Source organism: Callithrix jacchus, chromosome 8 (assembly GCF_049354715.1).
Source record: "Callithrix jacchus isolate 240 chromosome 8, calJac240_pri, whole genome shotgun sequence".
NCBI classification, from domain to species: Eukaryota; Metazoa; Chordata; class Mammalia; order Primates; family Cebidae; genus Callithrix; species Callithrix jacchus.
The window spans coordinates 32610992-32638791 of record NC_133509.1 but is presented as its reverse complement, the minus strand read 5'-3'; the positions used below and the strand labels follow the sequence as shown (position 1 = coordinate 32638791).

The window sequence follows — 27800 nt, the reverse complement described above, 5'->3', positions numbered from 1 at the left end:
GTTAGAGTTGAGGGTCCGTTCCTGGGGGCCAGGATGGCTTTACCCTCTTCAAAGCCTCACCCTCTTATATCTCTTATCTCCTGGTTTTCTCTCCTCAGTGCCACTTCCCTCCCTCCTCCTTGTGTCTTCTCTGTCTCTCATCCCCTAACTCTCTTCACCCAGCTGCTTCTAAAATCTTCCAACCCCCATCCCCTCTTGCTTCTTCCAGATACCCTTCTGTGTGTCCCCATTCTTAAAACCTTTCTCTGTCCCGCCTTACGCAGCCCTAAATTCTCCTGCAGTTTTATTCTCCTCTCCGATTCCACTGTCTACCCATCATGTGCCTCTCGATGCCTCCTCCTCTGTGCCCTGCCCTTCCCCAGGGTTTTTCTTTCCTCTCCCTATTTTCAGAGTTCTCTCCCCCTTTCTCTCTCTCTCTCCTGGGATATAACAGAAGGAGCACTGGGCTTGGAGTCTGGAAATTCAGGACAACAGGGTTGTTGGAGCCACAGGCCCCTCAGCCAATCACCACTCTGAGCTCAAGTTGCCCTGAAGCAGGGCCTCCAGGCCTCCCTTAGAGCTGTTCTGATGCTCTCACTAAGGTGAGACAACTGTTGCCTTCATCTGTAGGACTGCTATGTGTGCTGCTGGGCCTGGCTATGGTGGTGGCCCACAGGATGCAGCCTCACAGGCTGAAGGCTTTCTTCAACCAGAGTGTGGATGAAGACCCCATGCTGGAGTGGAGTCCTGAAGAAGGTGGACTCCTGAGCCCCCGATACAGGCCCATGGCTGACAGTCCAGAGCCCCAGGACATCCCCCTGTCAGAGGCTTCCTCCACCAAGGCACACTGTGAGGAGGCACACCTCACAGAGCCTGAATGCGCCCTGTAACACCCCTGCCCCTGGAGGCCGCCTGGACTTCCATTCTGGCTTCGGACCTCATTGGAATCCCATAAAACCAATAGAACTGCCCTCAGCGTGGCTGGTACCAGACTCCCAGCACCAATCTACAGATGGAGTAGAAAAAGCAGGCTCTACATACTGCTGTTAAAAAACAACAACAACAGCAAAAAGCCCTCAGGGACTGAAGAGAAGATGGGCTTGTCCATAAAGCTTGTTGCCATGATAAGACCAAGCAGGGGCTATCTCCTCTTTGCACAGCAACCCTGCCTTTGCATGATGCCTGGCCTCTTCAAGATGCTATTCACTGAAACCCTACTTCACCCCCACAACACCAGCAGGGGGGTGGGGGGACATATGATTCTCCTATGGTTCCCTCTCTTCCCTCCGCACCTCTTGTTTTCCTTTTTCCTGTTGTTCTTCCTTTACTTCCCCAGCTGTGTGACCTCTTGGTACAATGAAAGACAGCACCAGAAAGGAGAGGAAACTAAACTTCTCAGTCCAGGTCTAACATTAATGGACTATGTCACATTCTCTGAGCTTCGGTTCCCAAGTTTGCTTAATAAGATTGCAGGACTTGCCAAGAATCTCAGGATTTATATTTCTATACCTTGCTGATGCCTACCTTGGCCCTCAGACACCACCTCACAAGAAGCCAGGTGGGAAGTTAGTGAATCAATTCCAAAACGCTACTCCTTCCCAGCTCACTCAGCTGGGCTATCTGAGTGGGATCCAGGTACGGGGAGTGGGTGACATGCCTCATGACTACCACCTAACGTCCACCTGGGGTGGCTCGGGAAGATGCTGGCTCCTGTAGGGCCCCCTCCGGCCTCACTAGAGGGCGCCCGCATTACTCTGGAGTCTAGACGCAGAGAATCCGGTTTCCCAGCACAGCGGAGAGTGTACTAGGCTGTCTCAGCTCTGCGAAGCTCCCGAGGGCGTGCTTCCCACGACCTCGGAGCGCAGAAGCCGTGGAAATTAATGGGGGGGGGGGGGACAAAACAAAACAGAAAAAAAAGTTTATTTACAACTCCCACCAGGAGACTTTTCCTGGTGCCTGCGGATGTCTGAGACCTAGCCCCTGGCTCTCGGCGCCAGCAGCACCTAGTGCCCCTTCCGAAGCTCTCCTGGCCCAGAACTGGGGGCACTGCTTCCCGGCCTGCGAGGTCCCAAGGCGGGGAAGGTGTCCAGATTGGTTCCTTCTCACAGGTTAGTGGTGATATATTTTAAGTCCGGGAGCCCGGCCTGCTTCTGCAGTGGGTCGCCGAGGATAAGAGGTGAGCCCCCTCTCGCCTGGCTGCAGTCCTCGGCGCTTTGGTCCAGAAGAGTGCGAAGAGCGCTGGCCCGAACATAGTGGAGACTCACCACGGCCCCTCCAAGGAAGAGGCACAGGATGCCTGTGGCGGTGGGGACCGAAAGAAAGGAGGGCGGGTGGAGTCAAGCTATATTGCCCAGGCTGGTCTCCAACTCCTGGCCTCAAACGACCTTCCTGCCTCTACCTCCCAAAGTGCTGGGATTACAGACGTGGGCCACCGCGCCTGGCCCCTCTTTCATCTTTTGGAGTCTACCCCTTGCGTTACCTCCCCCGGCTCCCTACACACCTCTAATCTGGATTACATGAAACGCGGCAAGACAGCAAACCCTTCTGAGCCCCCTTTTCATCTGTAAAATGGTCATAACAGTGCCTGTTTCTGCGAACTGTTGAGAGGGGCAAATCAGGTAATAGATGTGGATTCATTCTATGAACGGGAAAGTGCACACCCGGTATGAATCCTCCCCCGGAGAATTCCGCCGAGCCGCCGCTATCCCAGCCCCGGGCTTTGGCGCTGGGGTAGGGACAAAGGGAAGCGAGGCTTTGGGAACGCCGGTGGGCTGGAGAAGCCCGCTCACAGATAGTGTCCCCAGTCCCCTGCAGGGTGGCGTTCTGCCGTTCCCTCGGTCCTCACCGGTTGCCAGCGTGACCCAAAAGGCGGTACCGTACTGAGTGGTGAGCGCGGAGGAGCCTAGGCGGAGCGGACAGAGCGGCACTGTGGAGGTGGAGGCCCAGGAGAAGATCGCCAAGAGCACGAAGGCTCCGGTGGTCAGTAGTGCTAGGCCTCCGTAGAGCGGGGCCGGCGTGGAGAGCAGTACGTTGGAGAGGAGCCAGAAGCAGAACGCCACCCTTCAGGGGAGTGGGGGGACCGGGTGTGAGTGGGCTTCTCCCAGCCCGCCGGGGTTCCCAAAGCCTCGCTCCCCTCGGTCCCTACCCCAGCGCCAAAGCCCGGTGCTGGGATGGCTGCGGCGCAGGGGAATTCCCCGGGGGAGAAGTGGGCTCCCGAGCTCCAGGCGGTGGCTGGAGTCTCTCTGGATTCTGCCGGTCTCTGCAGACCTCGTGATCTTCGGACCCGCGAGGCTGTCATGCCCACCCCGAGCGCGTCTGGTCTGGCTGCAGCTGCTCAACGCCTTCGAGGCCTGCGTCCTTCCGCTCACACGGCCCGGCTCCTGGCGCACACAAGTGCACACGGCCTTCCCTACAGCGCTTACCACAGCAAGGCCGAGGCGTAGTGTCCCGCCAGGTGGTACTTGTGGTACAGGCCGCAAGGGCTACTCGGTGTGAACTTCTCCGCCAGGTAGAGCACTGGGTCCGGCAGCCCTTTCTCCAGTGCGTTGGCGTACTCCCCGGCGAAATTCTCTTTCAGACGCCAGGTGAACTGCTCGTTGTAGTCAATGGTCTCATTCAGCTGCAGCACCGGGGTCCCTGCGGAGTGCGGCGGGCTTACCGGGCTGCGCGCTGTCGGAGAACTCGCGACTAAGTGGATTCAGATAGGAAAGCGGGGATGCGGCGCTCACGGAGGGAGAAATGGGTTCGATGGTGGTTGGAGAAAACGCAGACCCAGGAGGACCACAAACTATTTGAGCTTGCGGAATGTGAGAGGCCCTTCAGGTATCCCTGACACACTCTCCTAACCAGGGGATCTCCCAACCCCAGGAGTTCACTTCGCCCCAGCCCCCTCACCTGTGAGTGTAATATTAATGCCCTCCAGGCCCACGAGCAGACCGACGCGGGCTCTAACGCGCGCTGAGCTGAAGGCCTTGTAGGTTGTGTTGGTGTTCACTCTACCCACCAACCACTCTGCACTGAAGTGCACAGCTGTAGGGAAAGGTGGGATGAAGGTGGGAAAATGGAATTAGAGAGCGGTGATAAGAGGTGGGACACTGCAGAGAGATGGGGACTTAGAGGTCGAATGTGGTTGCATGGTAAGGGCCAAAAAGCGGGCTCTAGAAAGAGCTGGAGAGAGGGAATAGGGAGCAGAAAACCAACCCCAGTTCCCTATTGTCCCAGGTGCCCTCTGCCCACCTCCGTTCTCACCCACTCCTCTCCCCACGGGCTGGACCACACACTCACCCACGATTTCAGCGCCTATGAACAGGCTGAGAAGAACTCTCACCAACCAGAACCAGCGCTGCAGGAATAGGCACCCGGGTCAGGCCTGAGCCCTGCCCAACCAAAGTCCCCAAGACCACCTTTGACCCCACTCCACCTGGATCTTTGGTTACATCCAGACCTATGAGACTAATGCTAGGCATGCTTTTCCTGCAAGTCCCTCTGGACTACTGGCATTTCTGATGTTTTGTGACCATGAGCTTTCACTTCCCTAGCCCCATTTTCTGTCTACCCTAAAAGCACCTTCCCCTCACCCCCCACTTCTGGCACTCTTCCACCACCTTCACTCTCCCAGCTGTCTGGCGCCTGGTCCTGGTTCTGCCTCCTGGTCCAGTCACTGCTTGGTAAGGCTCAGTTAGTCCAGAAGTGCTAGGCACGCAAGGGTCACCTCCCTCAGAAGAGGGAGGCCCCAGGGCCTGGTCTCCAAGTGGAGGAGGTGGGAATGCAGATACTCCTAAGTGTACCAGTTCCAGGGAAACCAAAACAGATTAATATGCAGAAAAGCTGGGTCCTCCAGAATTGAAAAATGCACAACTTAGGTGCTGAGGGAGGGGGAACTCTAAGAAATGCACCCAGTTGGCGCCAACTTCCAATCCAATGTGGGATTCTCAGTCCTTAGGATGCGGTACTCATACACGTATGTATGTCTTGACTCAGTGCAAAGGGGAACACCACAATCTGAGCTACTGGCATCTGTCCTCTTGGCTCGAAGGTCATCACCCTCAGGATGGGATGAGAGTGCGGCTGCATCCTGGGAGAGGTGAGAGGCCCTGGCAGCACATGAAGTCTAGGCTCTGCCTCAGGATTACTGGACTGGGTGCCCATCCTCTGCAGCAGCCTTCCCAAGGACCCAGCTGGGGTCCTTCTTCAGAATGTCCTGGATGGGGAGTTCTCCCTGTCCTTGGGAAGGGGTGCTTGCTGCACCAGACTCCTGACTTCGCTCCACCTGAGCCTCAGTTTGACTATTCATGGAGGCCCTTGCACAGTCTTACCTGTTCTGGGTCCCTCGGGAGACAATTTGCCCATGACGACTCCCCCCACTCTACCCGAACTACTAAGACACCCTTACCGAGTGGCCACGGATCCCGGGCAAGATGAGCAGGAAGCTTGCTGCTAAAGCCAAAAACACTAGAATAACGATGAGCAGTGGGACGCTGAAGCCTGCCGCATGCCGGGACTGGGGGTAAAAAGGCAGTACACCGTTCCACAGGGTCATGCTGCAGGCCGGCCGGCCGAGGGCTGCACGCGGGAGGGCAGGCAGGCCGGCAAGCTGGGGCTGCTTGGGTGCTGGAGAGCGCGTCCTGGCGCCTCTTCGCGTACAACGCCGGCACCGAGTGTGCTGGTGAAGTCTGAGTTCTGCACCTCTCCGCTAAGGAAACGTAGTGGCGGGCTGCTCCTAACGCTCTGGGGTTGATACCGACAGTTTGGTTAGTTGGCGAGCGAAACTATTTCTCACTGTCTGTAGCCAGTTACTTTCCTGGTTCTGCGGGTTCGCGCTGAGTTTGGAAGCCGCGCGGGACCCCTTTTATAGCAGAGTGGGCGGCGTGCCACTCAGGTGTCCCAGCCCAGCGGCCGAGTCCCAGAGGAAAGAGGCTATGCAAATAAGGGCCCCGCCTGCACAGCAGGAGGGTGAGCCCTGGGTCCAGATGCTCAGATTCGGCGCAGGTCTGTCCTGAGCCAACACTGGCGAGGCGGTGAGACCGAAGACCCAGAGAGGAAGGTGAGAGTGCAGCCAGGGAGGCTGAGGATCAGCGGAGCTGGAGGAGCGGGGGTGAAGTCAAGAAGTAGAGCACAGAAGTGAAGATTTTTAAGAGACAAGAAGACGTCTGAACCCGACACCACCATAAACCACAGGTTAGACCGTAGCCCTCACTCATCACGGACAGGCGTTCACTGCAGAAGGGGAGTTCATTGGGGAAGGGGGATTCATTGCGGAAGGGTGCTGCAGGTCCCTAGCTCCCAACTCAGTAGCCTCTTTCCCTTCCCTACCTCCTGGAGGAGAAGCGGAGCCTGTCGGATTAGTGCTAGTGATGGAGGTGATACATTCGAGACATTGGGCGCGCCCGATGCCCCAGGAGACTCCTGCCCAGTGGATTCCTATGGTCGGGGGTTAACTATCTGAGGGGGTGGCGGATGGGGAACAGTGTCCATGCCTCATAGCTGCCAATTGTCCTGAAAGAGTGGTGTTTGGATGCAGGCCCTCAGTGATGCTTCTAACAGCTACGTTCCAGAAGTGGAAACAGCTGGCGTTCCTCCTTCTCTCTGTAGGAACGAGAGGGGAGGGATAGAGGACACCCTAACAGTGGCCTTCACATACCACCTGCCACCCCCACCCCCGCCCCGCAGGCTGCAGGGTTGGCATGCTCCGTGCAAGATCAGAGGAACTGATGCTCCTGGGAGCTCTGCTGATTGGATCCCTGTATCCAGCGGGCAAGTATCCGGCTCCTCTAGCTGCCGGGTGTCCCCCAGGATCCCCTGGGAGGTAGGGAGGGGAAATGTGCGGCAAGCGGCTCCCTGAGACTGGAAGGTCAGTTCGCTGCGCAGCCCAGCGGGATGGGAAACTTCCTAGTGCCGCCTGACACTTGGGTCGGGTTAGGGACGCTCCTCGAGCTGGGTAGGGACGGTCCGAGCCCGTCGGGTCCGGGAGGGGTAGCTGGGAGCCTAGTGCTGAGGAGGCCCTTCTCCGTGTCCACAGGCGGTCAGGAAGCACTCTTACTGCCCTGGGAAGTGCAGCGTTACGACGGCTGGTTTAACAACCTGAGGCACCACGAGCTTGGCGCTGTTGGTGCGTCCTGGAGCCGCTGGTGCTGGGGCCGCGGCTCGCGGGTGCTGGGAGCCTCTGAGCAGAGAATCTGCGGGGAACACTCGCCCAGCAGCTCCTCTGTCTACACAGCTCCTGGGGCCAAGAGACCCTTTAGAGATCGTTCCGTCTGAGAAGAGGGATAGCGGCTGAGGGAGGCTAGGGAGAGGGTTAGGGAATCTTAGGGATGGAGTGCTTAGCGCCCCGCTCCCTGCCTCCTCAGGCTCCCGGCTGCAGCGCCGCATACCAGCCAATTACGCCGACGGTGTGTATCAGGCCGTGGAGGAGCCGCAGCTGCCCAACCCGCGCCGGCTCAGCGACGCCGCCACGCTGGGAAAAGCCGGGCTGCCGTCGCTTCGCAACCGCACAGTACTGGGGGTCTTCTTTGGTGAGGGATAAGGAGGAGACCAGTGGGGTTGATCTGGCGCTCTGCTCAGCCTGGGGGAGGGGCCAGATCCCCTCTGCGAGTCCACAGGAGACAGATCCTAGACTCAACCACTTCCTCTCTAAGCAGCACTTCGAGACTGCCTTGATCTCGAAGACATTTGGCATGTTGACACAGTGATATTCGCTCACTAATCTTTCTCTTACGCCTTGCTCCAAACTAGAGGTGTCACTGGACTCCCATTATAGCTCTTGGGAACTGAGTTCCCCCAGCCACCGCTCTCCTCATCATTTGTTAGTGACCATCTTACCTCTCCCCGCCCCCACCCAGAGGGAGGAGGACTGACTTGAGGCGCCCCTACATAAATTATATCATTTGAATTCTCACAAGAGCTTTGTGAATTGGGTAGAAAGGGAACTCGTTATAGTCTCACTTTGCAGATGAGAAAATTGATGCTCCCTGGGGCTAACCTGCAGAGCTGGTAGCGGAGCTGGCACTGGGACCTCTGTCTTTCGGCTCCTGAGGACACTTGGAGGCCGACCAGGCCGTGGTGGAGGGCGCGATACGGACGGTTTGCTCACCTGTTTGCGCCCCATGCCCGCAGGCTACCATGTTCTTTCCGACGTGGTCGACGTGGAAACGCCCGGTTGCCCCGCCGAGTTCCTCAACATCCGCATCCCGCCCGGAGACCCCGTATTCGACCCCGACCAGCGTGGGGACGTGGTGCTGCCCTTCCAGAGGAGCCGCTGGGACCCAGAGACCGGACGCAGCCCCAGCAACCCCCGGGACCTGGTGAGCCAGGGGAGGCGGCAGGAAGGGGCTGCACCCCAGGCAGGTGGGGCCCGGGCTGCAGGCCTGGAAGGGCCTGGCAGGGAGAGGCGCTCACTCCCCAGCCCCGGACACCCCCTGGGCCCCCCGGCCTTCCCTGGCCCGCCGCCGCCCCCACGACCCCCGCTCACCCGCCGCTTGCCCCGCAGACCAACCAGGTGACGGGCTGGCTGGACGGCAGCGCCATCTATGGCTCCTCTCACTCCTGGAACGACGCGCTGCGGAGCTTCTCTGGGGGACAGCTGGCGTCGGGGCCCGACCCTGCCTTCCCCAGAGACTCGCAGAACCCCCTGCTCATGTGGGCTGCGCCCGACCCCGCCACCGGGCAGAGCGGGCCCCGGGGGCTGTACGGTGAGGCCGCGAGGGCGAGACGGGGCCGGCTGGGGGTCTGCGAGTGTGGGCTCCCGGGGTCACGCTACGGCTCATCTCCCCCCTTGCGCCCCCACGTCGGATGCAGCCTTCGGGGCGGAGCGAGGGAACCGGGAGCCCTTCCTGCAGGCGCTGGGCCTGCTCTGGTTCCGCTACCACAACCTGTGCGCGCAGAGGCTGGCCCGCCAGCACCCAGACTGGGGGGACGAGGAGCTGTTCCAGCACGCGCGCAAGAGGGTCATCGCCACCTACCAGGTCAGCCGTCCCCGCCCTGCGACGTCCCCGCTTCCGCGTGCAGGCCCACCGGAGACTCCGCTGCCCACGGAGCTCCCCATCCGTGGACAACGTTCACCCAGAAACCCCTTCCCAGACAGCCGAGGTCTAGGGAAGCTCCTGTAAATGATAGGGAGGCACGCGCTGTTTATAGGTGAAATCTGGCTGGCGACGATTATTTATCACCTCCCCACCCCCACTGCCCCAAATGCCCTGGTTCCTTGCGGGGACAGGCCTCACGCCGCTCCTGTTTGAGTCGTTTCTTCCATGACTGCCCCTGCCTGGTCCTTATCTCCACATGGAAGCAGTCCTTGGGCTCAGACCCTTCCAGGCCCCGCCTGGTCCAACTCGCGCCTCCCCTCGCCCCTCTCTGCCCCTCAGAACATCGCTGTGTATGAGTGGCTGCCCAGCTTCCTGCAGAAAACACTCCCGGAGTATAAAGGTGAGGGAGTGAGGAGTCGGAGGTCATCTGTGCTGAGAATCCTGTGGGGAAAGAAGACAGGTGTGTGTGATGGGAGGATGGGGAGACAAGGAACCTATCTCCCTATCATCTCGATGTTCTTCCTGCAGGATACCGTCCTTTCCTAGACCCCAGCATCTCCCCGGAATTTGTGGTGGCCTCTGAGCAGTTCTTCTCCACCATGGTGCCCCCTGGCATCTACATGAGGTGAGGAGGGGCTGGCAGAGAGTGGGCACCACACTGAGAAAGGTGCAGAATGAGCTGCCTTGGAAGCTGGGGCCTTTCACACTCTTTCACAGTTTCACTGGAGAAGGGAAGCAAAATCTGGGGCCCTGGAACAGGGTTAAGAGGTTTGGGCTTAGTTGGGAAGTCTCCCCAGCTCTCCTAATGGCTGAACTTTGGTTGCTGAGTGTTGGATTTGTCTAGCAGCTGGGTCATTCCCCTTCCCTCCTCTCCCCACCCTACCTGGACTAGGAGCACAGGCTATCTTCAGTAAACACGCATTGCCAAATCTCTGTCAAGTTCAAGGAAGTTCCTGGGCCAGTGCTCAATCCTAGTGAACCCCCACTGAGTCCCTCAGCACACTCAACCCCATCTTTGTTCTCCATTTCAGAAATGCCAGCTGTCATTTCCGGAAGGTCCTGAACAAGGGTTTTCAAAACTCCCAGGCTCTTAGGGTCTGCAACAACTACTGGATTCGGGAGGTCAGACTGGGGTCAGGGTCAGGGGAAGATGGGTCAAGGTCAGTCTCTTCAAACAGGCTGGGAAAAGCAACAATCCCACTTCTTGGGTGTTGTTGCCCCAGGTTCCTGGGAGATGAAGGGTAGAGGAAATTATCCAGGGACAACAGCTCGAGAGAGTCTGGGACTGGCCAAGGGCCCTTTGTCCTGGGGTGCTAAAGTGGTCCAGGCTGAGAGAGACTAAGCTTTGAGTAGGGGCCTTAGAGCCTATCTCGAGTGTGTTGTTTGCTTCTAGAACCCCAATCTGAACAGTACCCAGGAGGTGAATGAACTGCTACTGGGAATGGCCTCCCAGATTTCGGAGCTGGAGGACAGGATGGTGGTTGAAGATCTGAGGGGTGAGCTCAGAGCCAGAAGGGGTGGGTGGTAAGGGGCCAGGAAGCCTGAGGATCCCTCTGGATTCATCAGCAGGCAGACCTAGGGCACCCACGATGCAGGAACACAGACACAAACACAGACTTTAAGTAGCCATAGGAAGAAAATGAACTTTGAAGTTTTTTTTCTTACAGTTTTGTATTGCTTTTATTTTAAATTAACTATGTGTGAGTATTGGGAAGGAGTGATATCACAGTCTCTTTGGTGCTTAGTTAGGTCTCTAAAGGTTTTCCTTCAGCCCTGTCTTGAAATTAGGGAGGCATAGGACAGGGAATTTACTGCTTGGTGACTAGAATAGTCTTGAGTCTTAGAGGAAGGGTCTTACTGGAAAAACTGGCCCTGATCACACATGGTGACATTGGCCTTGTAGCAAGGCAAGGTGAGCATGGGCACAGATCTCATGTGGATCACTGGGGGTAGTGGGGAGGGAAGAACCATAGTGCCAACAGTTGGATACAAGGCTGCAGGGCAAGAAAGGGTAGAGAGGACAAAGCTCATAGTCTGGTCTTCTCTCCTCTTCAGATTACTGGCCTGGCCCTGGCAAATTTTCCCGTACAGACTATGTGGCCAGCAGCATCCAACGTGGCCGAGATATGGGGCTGCCCAGCTATAGACAGGCCCTGCTGGCCTGGGGGCTGGACATCCCAAAGAACTGGAGTGATCTCAACCCTAATGTGGACCCCCAGGTCAGGAATAGTAACAATAATACTGGCAGCTAAAGCTTTCCTATAGCAATACTGTTTCAAACCCTTAATGTATGTTGACTCATTTAATCTATATAATAATGTCATAAGGTATATATAATCATCATCCCCATTTTATTGATGACATAGTTGGTAAATTGTAGAGGCAGGACTTAAATTCAGCCATCTGATTCCAGAGTATATTCCCAACCACTGCATTGTACCATTCCTGCAGGGTGGCTCCTGGGTTGGATGCCATTGTCCTGTTGTTGCAGGCTCCCACACCAAGGGCTGGGTGCCCGTGAAGCTGCTAATCATTGAGGTCAGGCAGACTGAGTAGTGATGGTCACAAGATATGGTCCTCGGGCACCTGACCATGGTCTCACTGTGGTTAGGGACACACTGAACCTTCCACCAGACTTGCCCTGCCTGAGGGGACTTATCTAAAAAAGGAAATCAGGCCTGGACAGCAAGCCAGGCAGCTGCTGGGGTCCTGTGTCTGAGGGAGGGGGCAGCAGTGGCTGCCCTTCCCAACAAAAGACACTGCACCACTCACCCCTATCTCTGTGATGATCCAGGTGCTGGAGGCCACAGCTGCCCTGTACAACCAGGACCTATCCAAGCTAGAGCTGCTCCCTGGGGGGCTCCTGGAGAGCCATGGGGACCCGGGACCCCTGTTCAGCACCATTGTCCTCGACCAGTTTGCACGGCTGCGGGATGGTGATCGCTACTGGTTTGAGAACAGCAGGAATGGGTAAGGCCTGCCTGGGCCCCCCACCTCAGGCTCCTCCCCAGCCTGGGCCCCAAACCCTCTGCTTGGCCTTAGACAGCCTCTATGAGCCCTTGATTCCCAGTCACCACCCCCTTCCCAACTTCCAAACCCCTCTGGGCCCTTTTTTTTTTTTTTGAGACAAAGTCTAGCTTTGTTGCCCAGGCTGGAGTGCAGTGGTGCAATCTTGGCTCAATGCAACCACCACCTCCCAGGTCCAAGCAATTCTCCTGCCTCAGCGTCCTGAGTAGCTGGAGCTGGGAATCCTCTACTTTACTGCACCACCAAGCCCAGCTAATTTTTTTTTTTTTTTTTTTTTTTTTGAGGCGGAGTTTTGCTCTTGTTATCCAGGCTGGAGTGCAATGGCGCGATCTCAGCTCACTGCAACCTCCGTCTCCTGGGTTCAGGCAATTCTGCAATTCTCCTGCCTCAGCCTCCTGAGTAGCTGGGACTACAGGCACGCGCCACCGTGCCCAGCTAGTTTTCTGCATTTAGTAGAGACGGGGTTTCACCATGTTGACCAGGATGGTCTGGATCTCCTGACCTCGTGATCCACCCGCCTCGGCCTCCCAAAGTGGGATTACAGGCGTGAGCCACCGTGCCCGGCTTTTTTTTTTTTTTTTTTTTTTTGTATTTTTAGTAGACACGGGGTTTCACCATGTTGATCAGGCTGGTCTCTCACTCCTGACCTCAAGTGATTCACCTGCCTTGGCCTCCCAAAGTGTTGGGTTTACAGGTGTGAGCTGCCTCACCTGGCTCCTCTGGGTCTCTTTTCTCACTGGGTCCTTGGGCCTGGGGTTGCTGGAGGCCTGCATCCCCTTTCCATCCCAGTGACTTCTACTTCTTCCATCTTAGGCTGTTCTCCAAGAAGGAGATTGAAGAAATCCGAAATACCACCCTGCGGGACGTGCTGGTTGCTGTTATCAACCTCGACCCCAGTGCTCTGCAGCCCAGTGTCTTTGTCTGGCATAAAGGTGAGTGTCCTGGGAGAACACAAGTGAGTGACAGTGGCCAGAGAAGGATCAAGGTTGAGGGTGTGGGGGAATCACTTAGTGCTGTCCAGGGAGCCAGGCACCTTCTGTGTTGGGCTGGAAGGCCTGCATTAGGCTGGGACCTCAACTGGCACACAAGCTGCACCCTGGAGTCGAGAAGGGGTGGATGGGGTAGATGCCAGGAGATGGGATGTGGATGGGAACTTTTTGAGGGAGACAGTTTCAGGGAGGTGGGCCTGGGGAAGACAGATGATATCTTGGTCCTTGGTAAGATAGAGGGGAAAGAGGTCTGGCCAAGTTGCAGGATCCTCAGACTTTGAGGTCTTCTGTGCCCTCTCCCTCAGGTGCACCCTGTCCTCAGCCTAAACAGCTCACAACTGACAGCTTGCCCCAATGTGCACCGCTGACTGTGCTTGACTTCTTTGAGGGTAGCAGTCCTGGTTTTGCCATCACCATCGTGGCTCTCTGCTGCCTTCCCTTAGGTGAGCTCTTATGCAGTCTCCTGCAGACTGGCCCTGCCCCTCATTTCCTGCTGGCCTGAGGGGGTGGCTATTTGGTACAGTTTGAGATTAGGCTCAAGGAACCTTTGGAAAGAGGGGCCATGTTGGAAGCCTCAGTGAAGTTCTAGGTGAGGCTCCCTCCTCACTGGCTCCTTCTGATCCCCTTCAGTGAGTCTGCTTCTCTCTGGAGTGGTGGCCTATTTCCGGGGCCGAGAACGCAAGAAGCTGCAAAAGAAAGGCAAAGAGAGCATGAAAAAGGAAGCAGCCAAAGACGGAGTGCCAGGTGAGAAGGGGCTGGGCAGAGGAGCGGGGAGGGAAGAGCGACAGGGAGGTTGGAGGGGGAAGAAGTCTGGGAGAGAGAACCAAGTTACAGAGTGGGAGGAAAGCCAGGCTTTAGGGTGCCTGCTCAGACTCCAGTGGAATCAGCCTGAAGGTGGGGACCTGGGGACATCTGCTGAACTACCTGGCCCAATCATCCCGTCCCCAGCGATGGAGTGGCCAGGCCCCAAGGAGAGGAACTGTCCCATCATCATCCAGCTGCTGCCAGACAGGTGTCTCCAGGTCCTAAACAGGCGTCTCACTGTGCTCCGCCTGGTCCAGCTGCAGCCTTGGCAGCAGGTCAATCTCATCGTGTCCAGCAACCGAGGTTGCCGCACCCTGCTGCTCAAGATCCCCAAGGAGTATGACCTGGTATGGCTGGTCCTGCCACCCCTGTGTGGGCTGCCCTCATACTACTCCACTTTCATAAGTGAGGCCTCTTAGGCCCCCCCCCATCCTCAGTTATAGAGCTCACCTATGACAGCTGCTGCTGGGGAGAGGGCTCCTTTCAGAGGCCTCCAGACTCAACCTGACCCCCTTTGGCCACACACCTGGCCCCGGCCTGGATGCATGGCAGGAGCTTTTCTCCCCTCCTCTCAACCCAAGATCCTTTATGGGGAGGCGGAAGCAGAAGCTCCAGGAAGCTCCCTACATCAGTGCCGCCTTCCTCCTACCCAGGTGCTGCTGTTTAGTTCTGAAGAGGAACGGGGAGCCTTTGTGCGGCAGCTACAGGACTTCTGTGTGCGCTGGGCTCTGGGCCTCCGTGTGGCTGAAATGAGTGAGAAAGAGCTACTTAGGAAGGCCGTGACCAAGCAGCAGCGGGAACGCATCCTGGAGATCTTCTTCAGACACCTTTTTGCTCAGGTGCCATGACCTGTGCCTTTTGGAGATGGGCCCAACCCCAGGAATGGAGAAAACCTGGGCTGGATAGAACCCCCTGTGGGTGAACTAAGCTTCTGCTCTATGGCCTGGAGACAGATAGGCTTGTTTAAACCCTGGCATTGCCACTTTACTTACCTGTGTGACCTTAGGCAAGTGACATTATCACTGTTCTGTATTTCTGTTTCCTCATCTATAAAACAGTGATGAAAACTGTGTCCATCCCATTGCATTGTTGTGAGGATTCAGTGAGATCGTCTACATGAGTGGTCCTCAGAGGTTGGCCCCTGGACCCAATCATCAGCCTCACCTAGGAACGTGTTCAGTCTGACCTACCCAGTCAGACCAAATCAGGAACTCTGTGGGTGGAGCCTGGCAATGTGTGTTTTAACAAGCTCTCCAGATGATTCAGATATACTCTAATGTTTGAAAAACACTGTTTTATGTACAGTGCTTATTAGCCCAAGTGGTAGGTACATTGTAGGCATTTAAAATGGTTGTGGCGGGACACAGTGGCTCATGTCTGTAATCTTAGCACTTTGGGAGGCCAAGGTGGGTGGATCACCTGAGGTCAGGAGTTCGAGACTAGCTTGGCCAACATGGTAAAACCCTGTTTCTATTAAAAATACAAAAATTAGCTGGGTGTGATGGTGGACACCTGTAATCCCAGCTACTTGGGAGGCTGAGGCAAGAGAATCGCTTGAATCCTGGAGGCAGACGTTGCAGTGAACCAAGATCACACCACTGCACTCCAGCATGGGCGACAGCGAGACTCCATCTCAGAAAAAAAAAAATGGTTGTTATATGTGACTTTTAAACATTTTGCATAATGGGCAGAGACCAAATCACAGGCACGTGGCAGCCTTATCTGAATTGGCAACACTCCAGCCCCTTCCCTCAGCTACTTGGGAGGCTGAGGCAAGAGAATCTTGTCTACTATGTCTCATCTTCTGTCCCCAGTATAGGCTTTCACTTTTCATTGCCCTCAACTTTGGACTTCCCCTTCCCTACCCCAGCGCCATCTCCACTGTTTGAAGCTCCCAGTTCTTGGGCCCAGGAAGAAATGGGCAGGCTGCTAGAGATTTGATTCCCCCATCTCTAGGAGAACAGAGGCCCCAGTCAGTATATCTAAGGATCAGGAGAACCACCAGGGTTCAGCCTTTCTGATTTGGACTTTGGGGAGATGTGAAGGGTCACTGAACTGCTTCCAGCACAGGCTTCACTTCCTTCTCTCCCTCCCTCTGCTGCTGCCCAAGTGCAGGTGCTGGACATCAACCAGGCTGATGCAGGGACCCTGCCCCTGGACTCCTCCCAGAAGGTGCGGGAGGCCCTGACCTGCGAGCTGAGCAGGGCTGAGTTTGCCGAGTCCCTTGGCCTTAAGCCCCAGGACATGTTTGTGGAGTCCATGTTCTCTCTGGCTGACAAGGATGGCAATGGCTACCTGTCCTTCCGGGAGTTCCTGGACATCCTGGTGGTCTTCATGAAAGGTAGGGGGCTGGGAGGTGGCAGGCTATCCAAGGACCCAGGGTCTTTCAGCAAGGAGATGACCTGCATCCCCTTTTCTCGTCCCAGGCTCCCCGGAGGATAAGTCCCGTCTGATGTTTACCATGTATGACCTGGATGAGAATGGTTTCCTCTCCAAGGACGAGTTCTTCACCATGATGCGGTATGGGGTGTGCCTTTCTAATCCTGAGACTTCCTGGTGTGTTTCAAACAGGAAAACAGGTCGAGTCAGAGGAGGGCTAGCAAAGAGGCTATGTGGTCATCTGTGCTGAGGGGTGGCCTAGACACTACATCCTAAACTCCCAGAGTATCCACCTTCAAAATTTACCTGACTGGCTCCTGCCTCTGGGAGAGTCTCTGTCTTCACTGTCAACGCCAGCCAGAAAAGTCTCCCGGGTTAAAAAAACAAAACCCAACACCAATATGGCCAACAACAAAAATCCACTAATCCCTCTTGGATGCCCTTGGATCTTTGTAAACTGCTTTACAGCGTGCCTAACACTGTGCTTTCCCCAGTGAAATTGTGAAGGGATGACGTTGGTCGCTGTTCCAATATTCATCACCATGATAGGAAGAGAAATGTGGAAGGCTTCTCTATATTCCAACCATTTTTCCTGCATCTTAAGCCATTTCTGGTTTTAATGTGCTTATTTAAAAAAGCAGCTTTGTGTTTCTCATTCCTGAAGACAATGAATGTGTCAGTAACACAGCTCCCCTCCACGCCATAAGGGCAGGCTTTGTTCCCTGTTGAATCCAGCTTCTCCACATTGTGATTGGCACAGGGCAGGCATTTCATACATAACTAAGACAAAATGAATAAGTGAGCAAATGAATACAAAGAATAGATATAACAGCCCCATTATTTTAATTTGTCTGTCCCTTTAAGCTTCTCCATTGCATTAAGCATTCCCCTTAACCGCTACATCCCTCATGTAGTCCAGACACCCCAACCGGACAAGGGCTTCTGAAAGGGCAAAGCTACCGCAGTCTGTACCTTACTGGGTTGTCATTGAAAGCCCAGTCCCAGGTGGGGCTTTACGGAATCTAGGAGAGGGTCCTGGGCTCCAAGGGCTGAGTTCCCACCTTCTTTGTTTGTTTGTTTGGGAAAGAGTCATTCTGTCACCCAGGCGGGAGTAGTGGCATAATCTTGGCTCACTGCAACCTTCGCCTCCTGGGTTCAAGCAATTCTCCTGCCTCAGCCTCCCAAGTAGGTGGGATGACAGGTGTGAGCTACCACATCCAGCTAGTTTTTGTATTTTTAGTACAGATGGGGTTTCACTGTTTTGGCCAGGCTGGTCTCAAACTCTTGACCTCAAGTGATCTGTCCACCTCAGCCTCCCAAAGTGCTGGGATTATAGGCATGAGCCACTGCACCCGGTGAGTTCCCACCTTCTTGTCCTGTAACTCAGTGTGTATCTTGCTTACTCCCATTGGGATGATGTTTTTAAGGTGGTGGCTGTGCTTGCTGTGCCATGCAGGCTCAGCATGCTGCTGGACTTACACAAACATGCATAGTCTGTCTGTTTCTGTCCCAAAGTACAACCTATGAACAGAGCTTGGCTATTGCAGGTGCCACTATGGGTCCTGTTAGGTTGGGCGTGGAGACGCTCCCTCCTGTGCCCTGGGGTGTTGGCACAAGGAAGCAGCAGCACTGCAGTTAGGTCCCCTCCCCAGCACCCTGCTGCCCCCACCATACTATGAAAGGGGAAGCCCAGGGGTGGTGTGGGAGGTATCGACAGAAGGAGAGTGGGCAGAGAGCCTACCATGAGAGAGGACCATGCACACCCTGACATATCCCTGCACTCAGTGGAGTCTCATCCCAGTTGTAGATGCCCCGTTTGAGGTTTGAGAGCTGCTTTCTCCAACTGGTCAAGGTCACTTTCAATTCTGTTCTGCCTTTTGAGTCCATGGCCACTCCACCCAGCTTAGTGTCAGCTGCAGGCCTTCTCAGTGCCATTTCCCGGGTCATGGTAACCACATTAGATAATCCAGGGCCTGCCCCACCCGGCACCTACCCGAGCCTGACCATGATAGGTGACAGGCTGCTGTGTCTCTGGTCCTCCCCCAGGTCCTTCATCGAGATCTCCAACAACTGCCTGTCCAAGGCCCAGCTGGCCGAGGTGGTGGAGTCCATGTTCCGGGAGTCAGGCTTCCAGGACAAGGAGGAGCTGACGTGGGAGGATTTTCACTTCATGCTGCGGGACCATGACAGCGAGCTCCGCTTCACACAGCTCTGTGTCAAAGGTGGAGGTGGAGGTGGTAAGTGTGTGAGGAATGGTTGCAGTTGGGGGTGGGGGGGTGTCTTCAAAATGAGAATGCCCAGTGGGCAGGACCCAAGTCCTTGCTACCTAGTACAGAACCAATCACATGTAATTGGGATGACACATACAGGTGTGCAAGTTGTCTACTGCACAAGGTTGCTCACTGAGGTCAAGGAGCAGGTTGAAATCTACCCTAGGATATATCTGGCCAGAGGAAGAGGCACTGTTTCTTTTACACAAAGGACCTACAGGGTTGCATCCACCTAAGAGGACGTCCCCTTCCTTGCACAAAGTTGCCACATTGTCTGTCCTGTGTACAGTGAGCGCTTAGTGTGGGGAAGGAGGGAAACAGGGCTGGAGTCAGAGATCTGGACAGGACTTTCCCAGGAGGGAGGAGAGCACAGTCTCCCTTCCTATCCCACTGCCCTTGTGGGGAAACCAGTCCCGCCTCTTGTTCTCTTCTCTAGATATTAGAGACATCTTTAGACAAAACATCAGCTGTAGAGTCTCATTCATCACTCGGACACCTGGGAAATGGTGAGCAGGAATGGGGCTCTGGCAGGTTGTCCTGGCTGAGCCCCCTGCAGAGAAATGAAGGGAGTGGGATTGATCAATCCCAGACAAATCAGGCATATGCCCTTTGAAAGTAGCTCTTGGTGCATGTTCAGCCATAGCACAAAAATTCCAGCTGCCTCCGTCACCTTATGCTACTCAGATGCCTGGCTCTCTCCCTGCCACTCCAGGCCAGAATCATTCTACAAAACAAATAATCAGATCCTATTAGTTCATTTTGCACCTTGCCCCCTGCTTGGTCCCACTCCCTACCTCTACATCATGCTCTGATCTGGCAGTTCTTCTCCTGGCTGCAAAGACAAGGAGAGAATAGCCCCATTTCTTTTTCTCAGCTCCCACCCCCAGGGACTGGGGCCCCCTGCTTCAGAAGCCCCAGAGCTGGGAGGCCCTGGGCTGAAGAAGAGGTTTGGCAAAAAGTGAGTGTTTCCCAAAACCCGGGGCTCAAAGGGGCATGGACAGAAGTCTCAGAGTCCCTAGGCCCTGGCCATACATCCTTGACATATAAGGGACCATCCTGAGTCTCATTTTGTTCCTGACCTCACTGAGGGGCTATAGTGTTGAATGACTTTTCATCCTCTTCCAATCTCTGCACCCTATTCTTCAGGCAAGGGTCCTGGCTCAACAGGATGGTAGTAAGGGGTCTCCTGGCTCCTGCCTGCTTTGGGCACAGCCTTGAGGCCTGTGCTGGAATCAGGAAGAGGCAAGGATGGAACAGACAGGAGAAGGGGGAATGGCAGGGACACAGGGCATGGGTTGATGGAACACAGATGGAAGTAAAGTGTGGGAGGACTGAGAAGCCCCTAGATTGCTTTTTTCCTTTCATCTGTTGTGGCCCATCCTGATGCCTGCCAGATTCCCCAGGTCACCTTTCATAGGGTGGCATTAAAGGATGGCCAGAAGGCCCTTACCACACTGCTGCCCTTCCTCCCCTTGCTATAGGGCAGCGGTGCCCTCTCCCCGGCTATACACAGAGGCGCTGCAAGAGAAGATGCAGCGAGGCCTCCTAGCCCAAAAGCTGCAGCAGTACAAGCGCTTCGTGGAGAACTACCGGAGGCACATCATGTGTGTCGCAATCTTCTCAGCCATCTGTGTTGGCCTGTTTGCAGAGCGTGCTTACTGTAAGAGTTCCAGGCTGTGGGCAGTGGGCAGGGAGCAGGCTCTGACCCTTGGAGAGGAGTGGCGAGCCCTCTGATCCTCAGTGTCTGTATGGGAGAGCCCAGGGCTCAGGACCCTGGCCTCTTGTGCCAAGCTGATCTAACCCCCCTCTGGTCCCAGACTATGCCTTTGCCTCACCACCCTCGGACATTGCACAGACCACCCTCGTGGGCATCATCCTGTCGCGGGGCACAGCAGCCAGCGTCTCCTTCATGTTCTCCTACATCCTGCTCACCATGTGCCGAAACCTCATCACCTTCCTGCGAGAAACCTTCCTCAACCGCTACGTGCCCTTCGACGCCGCGGTGGACTTCCACCGCTGGATCGCCATGGCTGCTGTTGTCCTGGCCAGTACGTGGCTCCCAGGCTTCCTCCTCCTTGCTGTAGCACCCTGGGTCTAGTTGGGGGAAACTGAGGAGACAGAACTCCTTATGCCTCCATCTCTCCTCCCATGCCTCTTCCCTCTCCTCCCTCCCTCGGGCTTGGAGGTAGAGTCTGTCCTGGTTGTCATCTCTAACAGGGTCTGTTTCTTTCAGTTTTGCACAGTGCTGGCCATGCGGTCAATGTCTATGTCTTCTCAGTCAGCCCCCTCAGCCTGCTGGCCTGTGTATTCCCCAACGTCTTTGTGAATGATGGGTCAGTTCTGGGGAACGTTTCTCCTGGGACTCCTAGGGTGGGCCTAAGGGTAAAATAGAAAAATAAACAGGCAGGGCACAGTGGCTCACACCTGTAAGCCCAACACTCTGGGAGGGCTGAGGCAGGAGGATCACTTGAGGCCAGGAGTTCCAGACCAGCTTGGGCAACAAAGTGAGACTCCATCTCTACAAAACATAAAAAGATTAGTGGCACATGGTGGTGCATGTCTGTAGTCCCAGCTACTCAGGAGGACTGCTTGAACCCAGGAGTTTGAGGTTGCAGTGAGCCATGATCAGCACCACCGCATTCCAGCCTGGACAACAGAGCAAGACACTCAGAAAAAAAGAAAAGAAAAGAAAAGAAAGAAAAAATAAAAAGACAGCCTTAGACACTCAGCAAGAAGGTCAGTGCTAAGCTAGTCACCCCGGGGAAAGCTGAACGGTAAACTTCTTGCTCTCAGGAAGGAACTTGGCTGTGACTGGTCAGGAAAGGTGTCTGGGAGATAAACTCAGAGACTCTTTCCCATATGCACCTGACACACAGTTTGCCATTTCTGCCTTCCATCCATTTACTGGGCAGACATTTATGGAGCATGTCCCATGTGTTCACCCAGATGCCAGAGTAGGGATATCAAGATACATGCAGTCATTCAACAACTACTTACTGAGATTTGCTGTGTGTCTTGTATTGTTCTAAGCCTCGGGATAGAGTAGGGAATGAAACAAAAATCCCTGCCCTCGTGGAACTTACAGAATAATGAACCAGGGACTCAAGGAAGCAGGAGTCATGGATAACACAGGAGGAAAAATTGCTGGGTACAGAGGGTGGAGCCATGGAAGGCTGGGTGCCAAGTTCCTTGGAGGGATCCCTGACCGTCTGGGTGGAGGCCCCATACCCTCAGCAGTCAGGGCCAGCAGAAAAGGAGTCATGATGTGGTGTGACAGTGCTGGGGCCCCTCCTGCTCCAGAGAGAGGCTCAAGGTGCCTTTGCTACCCAGGTCCAAGCTTCCCCAGAAGTTCTACTGGTGGTTCTTCCAGACCGTCCCAGGTAGGAAATGTGGGATCTGGAGTTCTGTCTGAGAACTTCTGCTTTTGTCTCCAACTCTCTTTGAATATTCACTTGTCTATAGTGACCATAGGGTCTCTTTCTAGCCTGCAAGACAAGCCACAGCTCCAATCCCTCTAGGCAGGCTTTTCCGGGGGCCCCGGAAGGATGAGAGAGGAGGGAGGGTGAGGTAGGGGAATGTGCAGTTGTTTGAAGTCCTCAGACTTCACTGGCCCTGTCCTCCTGACCCCAGGTATGACCGGGGTGCTCCTGCTGGTGGTCCTGGCCATCATGTATGTCTTCGCCTCCCACCACTTCCGCCGCCGCAGCTTCCGGGGCTTCTGGCTGACCCACCACCTCTACGTCCTGCTCTATGCCCTGGTGAGTGACTTCTCTGGGCCAGGCCATGGAGCAGGGCCCTCAGGATGGGGCGGGAAGGTGATGGAGGAAGGAGGGAGAATTAGATCTAAGATCTCAGAATGAGACCTTGAGATTTAAGACCCAAGACCTCAGCCTAGTGCCTGGGCAAGAGGGGGTGCCAGGAAGGGGCCTGGCTGGGCCTGAGCTGTACTACCTGGCCATGTCTCCAGCTCATCATCCACGGTAGCTTTGCTCTGATCCAGCTGCCCCGTTTCCACATCTACTTCCTGGTCCCAGCAATCATCTATGGGGGTGACAAGCTGGTGAGCCTGAGCCGGAAGAAGGTGGAGATCAGCGTGGTGAAGGCGGAGCTGCTGCCCTCAGGTACTAGGACTGACCTGACCTGGGTTGGGTGTGACAGAGGCTAAATCTTCAGACATGGGGAGACAGCTCACCATGCCTCCTGACCCCATCGCTGCCTCTGACCCTGTCTCCAAAAAAAATGCCCTCTGGGGGTTCCTGAAGATTTCCTGATAGAAGCAGACCCAGGGAGGGCTGTGCTTAACTCCCAGGAGACGTGCAGACAGTGAGAAGTGACCCTGAGAAGAGGTGGCTTCAAGTGCATACAGAGGGGTTTGAGGATGGGAAAGGCCTCCACGTGTGGCCTGGGTGCAGAGGAAGTGCAGGGCAGGAAGCCATCTATGCCTGTCCCATTCCTTCTCTCAGAGACAGGCAAATGCCCAGATTGCCAGTCTGTTGCTGAGAGTCCGTGTTGGCCAAAGTCGGGATTGGTATCATCACAGAAGGCGGCAAAAATGATTTTATGTATCGCAGGACTGTCTAAACTTCAGGACCCACATTGTAAAAAAATTAATCTCACTGCAACGTTAGTTCAATTGAGATTACTCGAGGACAGAATCTCAGAGTGGCGTTAGTATGCCTTTCTACTCTCTAGCACTCGCAAATCTCCTTTCACAACAGAAAGATTAGGCCTGAGGCTCAGCTGTGGTCAGGTAACAAACAGTATCCAGCTGAAATTTGGTAATAAAATACGTAATTTTCTACTTAGAACACATGATACTGGTGGTTTTCCACTTACCTTAATGATAAAGTTCCCTCCCAAGACAAATTGAACTGGAAAAGTTAGTTCAAAGAAAAACATCAGATAAATGATAGTGCAGGAGGTGTGTAGAAAGGTCACCCTCAAATGGAAGTTTGGTGGCCACTGAGATGGTCCCTGGTGAGCCTGAGTTCTTTCTAGCCTGCAGGTTGGTATTCAAGGCAGTGGTATGAGGTCTGGGCCATTCATAGGAAGAGGGAATAGAGAGGAGGAGAGGGGCTGGAACAGGGGAGCAGAGAAACCCAGCTTTTGCACTACCTGGGAAACAGAGAAGGGGACCCTCCTACTCCTAGCCCCCGGAGCCCCACTTGCTCAGACCATGTGACTATTCCGCAGGCCTCAGGTGTGTGGAGAGGACAAGTGCCTGTCCGTCCTCTGGTACCAGGAGCAGGCCTTCTGATCTATGCTTTTCCCTGTCTATGACCTCCAGGAGTGACCTACCTGCAGTTCCAGCGGCCCCGGGGCTTTGAGTACAAGTCGGGGCAGTGGGTGCGGATTGCCTGCCTGGCTCTGGGGACCACTGAGTACCACCCCTTCACACTGACCTCCGCCCCCCATGAGGACACACTCAGCCTGCACATCCGGGCAGTGGGGCCCTGGACCACTCGCCTCAGGGAGATCTACTCACCCCCAAGGGGAAGTGGCTGTGCTGGATTCCCAAAGGTGCCCGTCACTGGAAACCCTGCTTTTGGACCTCTGGCACTGGCAGAGGGTCTCTACCCTCCCCTATTCTGAGACTAGAAGCTCCAGCCATGCCAGGGCCAGCCTGGGAGAGGAAGAGGACTGGAGTGCCACAGAAAAGACTGATTTTCTGTATCCTCTCTCTGCCTGTGTCGCCATTTCTGGCATCAGAGCTGGGGCAGGGCTCATCTCATCTCATCTCCCCTTTCTCTTGGCAGCTGTACCTTGATGGACCATTTGGAGAGGGACACCAGGAGTGGCATAAATTTGAGGTGTCAGTGTTGGTGGGAGGGGGCATTGGGGTCACCCCCTTTGCCTCCATCCTCAAAGACCTGGTCTTCAAGTCATCCTTGGGCAGCCAAATGCTTTGTAAAAAGGTGAGCAGCGCTCCCTCATTTGCCATATGGGGAACAGGTAGCCAAATTGTGTCCCCACATCACAGTGGTTGACCATGACAGAAAGCTCCTGACTGCAGGCACTGAGTCTAAAGGGTCATTCTTACCCCAGTGGTTCAGATGCCAAACTTGGAGGGAGGTTGGAGGTGTAGCCAGAAGGGCCTCTGCTGGGACCTGTTAGTTGGAAGCCCGGGATCAGGCTGGTGGGTCCTGCCACAGCTTTGGTATCTGCAAGTGGTCGGTCTGGGGCTTCTCAGCCTCCCAGGTGAAGGGACCTGGGATCTAGGGAGACTGAGCTGAGCTGGGTCCTGAGCTCCAGCCATGTGTCCCCAGATCTACTTCATCTGGGTGACAAGGACCCAGCGTCAGTTTGAGTGGCTGGCTGACATCATCCGAGAGGTGGAGGAGAATGACCACCAGGACCTGGTGTCTGTGCACATCTACATCACCCAGCTGGCTGAGAAGTTCGACCTCAGGACTACCATGCTGGTATGTCAGGGCCCACCAGGCAGGGCAGCTTGGCAGGCAGGTGGGCAGATGGCCAGGCAGGTGGGTGGACAACCAGGCTGAGCTGCAGGAGGCACAGAGCTGGTGGCCCCGACCCTCAGCCTCCAGCTCCCTCCCCTCCCCAGTCTCTGTCTCCTGGGCTGTGTGGGCTGGCTCAGGCTGGCCCTGATTGTTGTTGGTCTGACTTGCCCCTGTGCCCCCAGTACATCTGTGAGCGGCACTTCCAGAAGGTGCTGAACCGGAGTCTCTTCACGGGCCTGCGCTCTGTGACCCACTTTGGCCGCCCCCCCTTCGAGCCTTTCTTTAACTCCCTGCAGGAGGTCCACCCTCAGGTCAGTCCCAGTCTCTCCCACCATGCAACTCTGACCTTCCCCTGCCGGGACATCCTGGCCCTGAAGCACCCTGCTGCTCTGTTCTGAGCAGAGAATGTTCCCCGCTAGGCTGGCCCTAAGATGGGGTCAAGTGTTGGAGAAGGACTTCCACCCCCTCCACCTCAAGCCTCCTTCTCAGGGCCTGAGCTTGAAGCCCTGGTCATTCCAGCCAGGCTCAGGAATGACCAGAGCTTCAAGGAAGGAGAGTGAGCACCTCCAGGCTGCAAGCTCCCCTCTCTCTCCAATCCCCTGACAGGTGCGCAAGGTTGGGGTATTCAGCTGTGGCCCTCCAGGAATGACTAAAAATGTAGAGAAGGCCTGTCAGCTTGTCAACAGGCAGGACCGAGCCCACTTCATTCACCACTACGAGAACTTCTGAGCCTGCACTCCCTGGCTGCTGCTTTCAGTCTCTTGCCTTCTCTTCTGTGCCCCTAAGTTGCCTAGCCCTGCTGGCAATCTCTCTGTCAGAATCCACCTTGAGCCTCAGCTGGAGGGCTGCAGAGCCCCTCCCTCATCACCCTGTCTGTCCCATGCATGAGAAGATGAAGAAGACCACCCCCTACCCCAGTTCAAGCCATGGCACCATGACAGGTTCTAAGCAAAATGGGGAGGGGACAGGACAGTCCCTGCTTGTGACAAGTGTGGAGGTAAAGAGGTACAATAGTGCTTGTCTCCAGTAGCTCCCCACATCTCTGATTGACTTCCACAAAATCGATGCATGCATTGGTATTTGGTTGACCCGACATTTGAGGGAGGAGGAGGCTGGGATACTCTGGCTGAGATTCCCCTCAGAGCCCAGTGCAGAAGCCGTGGTGCCTAGAACCTGAGCCCAACTGCCTCAACTCTGTCTCCAGGTCTTTTCCCTCCAGCTCCAAAAGGAACAGCCCGACTTCTCCCCGTTCCCACTCCCAAAGAGTCAGCAACCTTGAGGAGGGTACCAGGAAACAAAGATGCCTCCCCAGCCCTGATATCCCTGACATTACCAGTGATACCCACTGCCCTGGTCCCTGGGTAGGCCCCTCTCTGTGTCTACCAGAGTGGTCCCTGGGCTCTGGGGCTGAGGGAGTCCAGCCTCTCTGTTAGATGTTCAGAACTCACTCTCAGTTCCCCTCTTCCACAGCAGTTGGGTGACCAGCTGTCCCGGTTTGCCCAGGACTCTGCCCAGTTTTAGCACTGAAAGTCTTTTGCCCCAGGAAACCCCATCAGTCCCAGGCAGATAGGGACCTTATGCAAGAGCCACTCTGAAACATCCCCTTTGTACTCAGCTCTTTAAGACCTTTGCTTTTCCTTCTTCATCTGGCTGTTTCCTAAAAAGCTGAGCTGTAAAATATTTTACATTGAGGTATAATAAGTGACCGTGTACATGTTTTACCACCACCCAGGTCAAGACATAGAACATTTCAACATTTCCATCACTCCAGAAACTTCCCTTGCACCCCATCCACTTCGTCACCCTTAACTCCTAGAAGCAACCATTGATGTGATTTCTACAAAATCCAGTTTTGGTCATACTGAATGTACTCTTTTGAGACTGGCCTCCTTCATTCACCATAATGCTTTTGTAATTCATCCACGCTGTTGTGTGTATCAGCAGTCTGCTCCTTTTCATTACTGAGTAGTATTCCATTGTAAAGATGTACCAAAGTTTGTTTCTTCCTCTGTTGATGGACACTTGGGTTGTTTTGAATTTTGAATGATTATGAATAAAAATGCTGTGAGTGTTCTTATACCCATCTTTTGGTGGCCATAGTGCACTCATTTTTCTTGAGTATGTATCTATGAGTGGAATTGCTGGGTCATACAGTTCTCCTCTGATTTCAAAGGAATTCTTACCCTCCCTGTGTTGAACATCTGTTATGTGCCAGGCACAGGCACAGCTTCTAGGAAACTTAAATGTTAGTTAAAGGAAACAGACAATAAACAAGATGGAAGAGGAGAGGAGAGGAAGAAGATCACAGATCATAATGCTTTGAAAATGGTAAAATTATGAAATGATAGTGACTAAGGGGAATTCCTTAGATGATTAAAGAAAGCCCTCTAAGACGATGACAACAAAACTTGACAACGCATACAGAGCTTGCTGTGTGCCCAGTGCTATGATAAGTACTTGAAATGCATTAACTCACTGAATCCTTAGAACAACCACGATCCCCATGTTACAGATAAGGGATATGAAAGCATGAAGAGGCTTAAACAAATTGCTCAAAGTTACCTGGAATGTAAGTGAAGACTATGTTTCTCTTTCTTTAGAGACAGAGTCTCGCTCTGTCACCTAGGCTGGAGGGCAGTAATGTGATTATAGCTCACTGTAACCTTGAACTTCTGGGCTCAAGAATCCTCCTGCATCCATCTCCCCAGTAGCTGGGACTACAGTCATGCGCGACCACACCTAGCTAATTTTAAATTTTTTTTTGTAGAGGCAGAGTCTCACTATGTTGCCCAGACTAGTCTTGAACTGCTGGGCTCAAGCAGATCTTCCCACTTTGGGAGAAGATTAGATTTTAACCCAGAGAGTTTAACC

The 27800-nt window shown here is 54.7% G+C and overlaps 3 protein-coding genes across 11 annotated transcripts in view; 2 read left to right on the top strand and 1 right to left on the bottom strand.

Moving 5' to 3' along the window:
* DUOXA1 (dual oxidase maturation factor 1) overlaps nt 1-1459 on the top strand; it is a 48852-nt gene extending 47393 nt beyond the window's left edge. For all 6 annotated transcript variants that reach the window (XM_078334159.1, XM_078334160.1, XM_078334161.1 and 3 more), the window contains one exon: nt 610-1459. In XM_078334159.1, the coding sequence (XP_078190285.1) occupies nt 610-869 (260 nt within the window). In that variant the 3' untranslated portion in view covers nt 870-1459. The remainder of the gene's footprint in view (nt 1-609) is intronic.
* Nucleotides 1460-1474: 15 nt separating this feature from the next.
* On the bottom strand, nt 1475-5800 carry DUOXA2 (dual oxidase maturation factor 2). Of its 2 annotated transcripts, XM_035259557.3 has the most exons (6): nt 5372-5800; nt 4264-4321; nt 3874-4008; nt 3402-3615; nt 2825-3039; nt 1475-2275 (listed from the first exon to the last, which is right to left on the bottom strand). In XM_035259557.3, exons 1-6 carry the CDS (start codon nt 5516-5518, stop codon nt 2082-2084), a joined length of 963 nt encoding a protein of 320 aa, XP_035115448.1. In that variant the 5' UTR covers nt 5519-5800; the 3' UTR covers nt 1475-2081. The 2 variants fall into 2 exon arrangements, with proteins under 2 accessions (XP_035115448.1, XP_054095581.1); XM_054239606.2 differs by having other exon boundaries at nt 2142-3039.
* A 154-nt stretch (nt 5801-5954) lies between these two features.
* On the top strand, nt 5955-27012 carry DUOX2 (dual oxidase 2). Of its 3 annotated transcripts, none has more exons than XM_035259548.3 (34): nt 5955-6156; nt 6649-6732; nt 6998-7087; nt 7326-7490; nt 8092-8279; nt 8465-8666; nt 8773-8939; nt 9339-9399; nt 9528-9624; nt 10031-10121; nt 10393-10495; nt 11055-11218; nt 11794-11969; nt 12840-12958; nt 13321-13458; nt 13646-13759; nt 13964-14166; nt 14473-14658; nt 15935-16160; nt 16246-16339; nt 18245-18435; nt 18905-18974; nt 19343-19426; nt 19950-20128; nt 20286-20516; nt 20702-20801; nt 21799-21848; nt 22099-22226; nt 22436-22589; nt 23756-23988; nt 24225-24383; nt 24735-24890; nt 25112-25240; nt 25536-27012. In XM_035259548.3, the coding sequence occupies exons 2-34, from the start codon at nt 6663-6665 to the stop codon at nt 25656-25658; spliced, it is 4641 nt and encodes a 1546-aa protein (XP_035115439.2). In that variant the 5' UTR covers nt 5955-6156; nt 6649-6662; the 3' UTR covers nt 25659-27012. The 3 variants fall into 3 exon arrangements, with proteins under 3 accessions (XP_035115439.2, XP_054095562.1, XP_035115440.1); XM_054239587.2 differs by having other exon boundaries at nt 6571-6732; nt 22469-22589; XM_035259549.3 differs by having other exon boundaries at nt 6571-6732.
* Nucleotides 27013-27800: the final 788 nt, after the last annotated feature.

Excerpts from the sequence above, each read along its gene's own strand:
- DUOXA2 (XM_054239606.2), bottom strand. The coding sequence starts at position 5,518 with ATGACCCTGTGGAACGGTGTACTGCCTTTTTACCCCCAGTCCCGGCAT. Across the intron at positions 4,009-4,263 it reads CATAGGCGCTGAAATCGTGG|CTGTGCACTTCAGTGCAGAG; the intron begins GTGAGTGTGTGG and ends CTTTCCCTACAG. Across the intron at positions 3,040-3,401 it reads TACGCCTCGGCCTTGCTGTG|GGTGGCGTTCTGCTTCTGGC; the intron begins GTAAGCGCTGTA and ends ACTCCCCTGAAG.
- DUOX2 (XM_035259548.3), top strand. The coding sequence starts at position 6,663 with ATGCTCCGTGCAAGATCAGAGGAACTGATGCTCCTGGGAGCTCTGCTG. Across the intron at positions 14,659-15,934 it reads TCAGACACCTTTTTGCTCAG|GTGCTGGACATCAACCAGGC; the intron begins GTGCCATGACCT and ends GCCCAAGTGCAG. Across the intron at positions 16,340-18,244 it reads GAGTTCTTCACCATGATGCG|GTCCTTCATCGAGATCTCCA; the intron begins GTATGGGGTGTG and ends GTCCTCCCCCAG.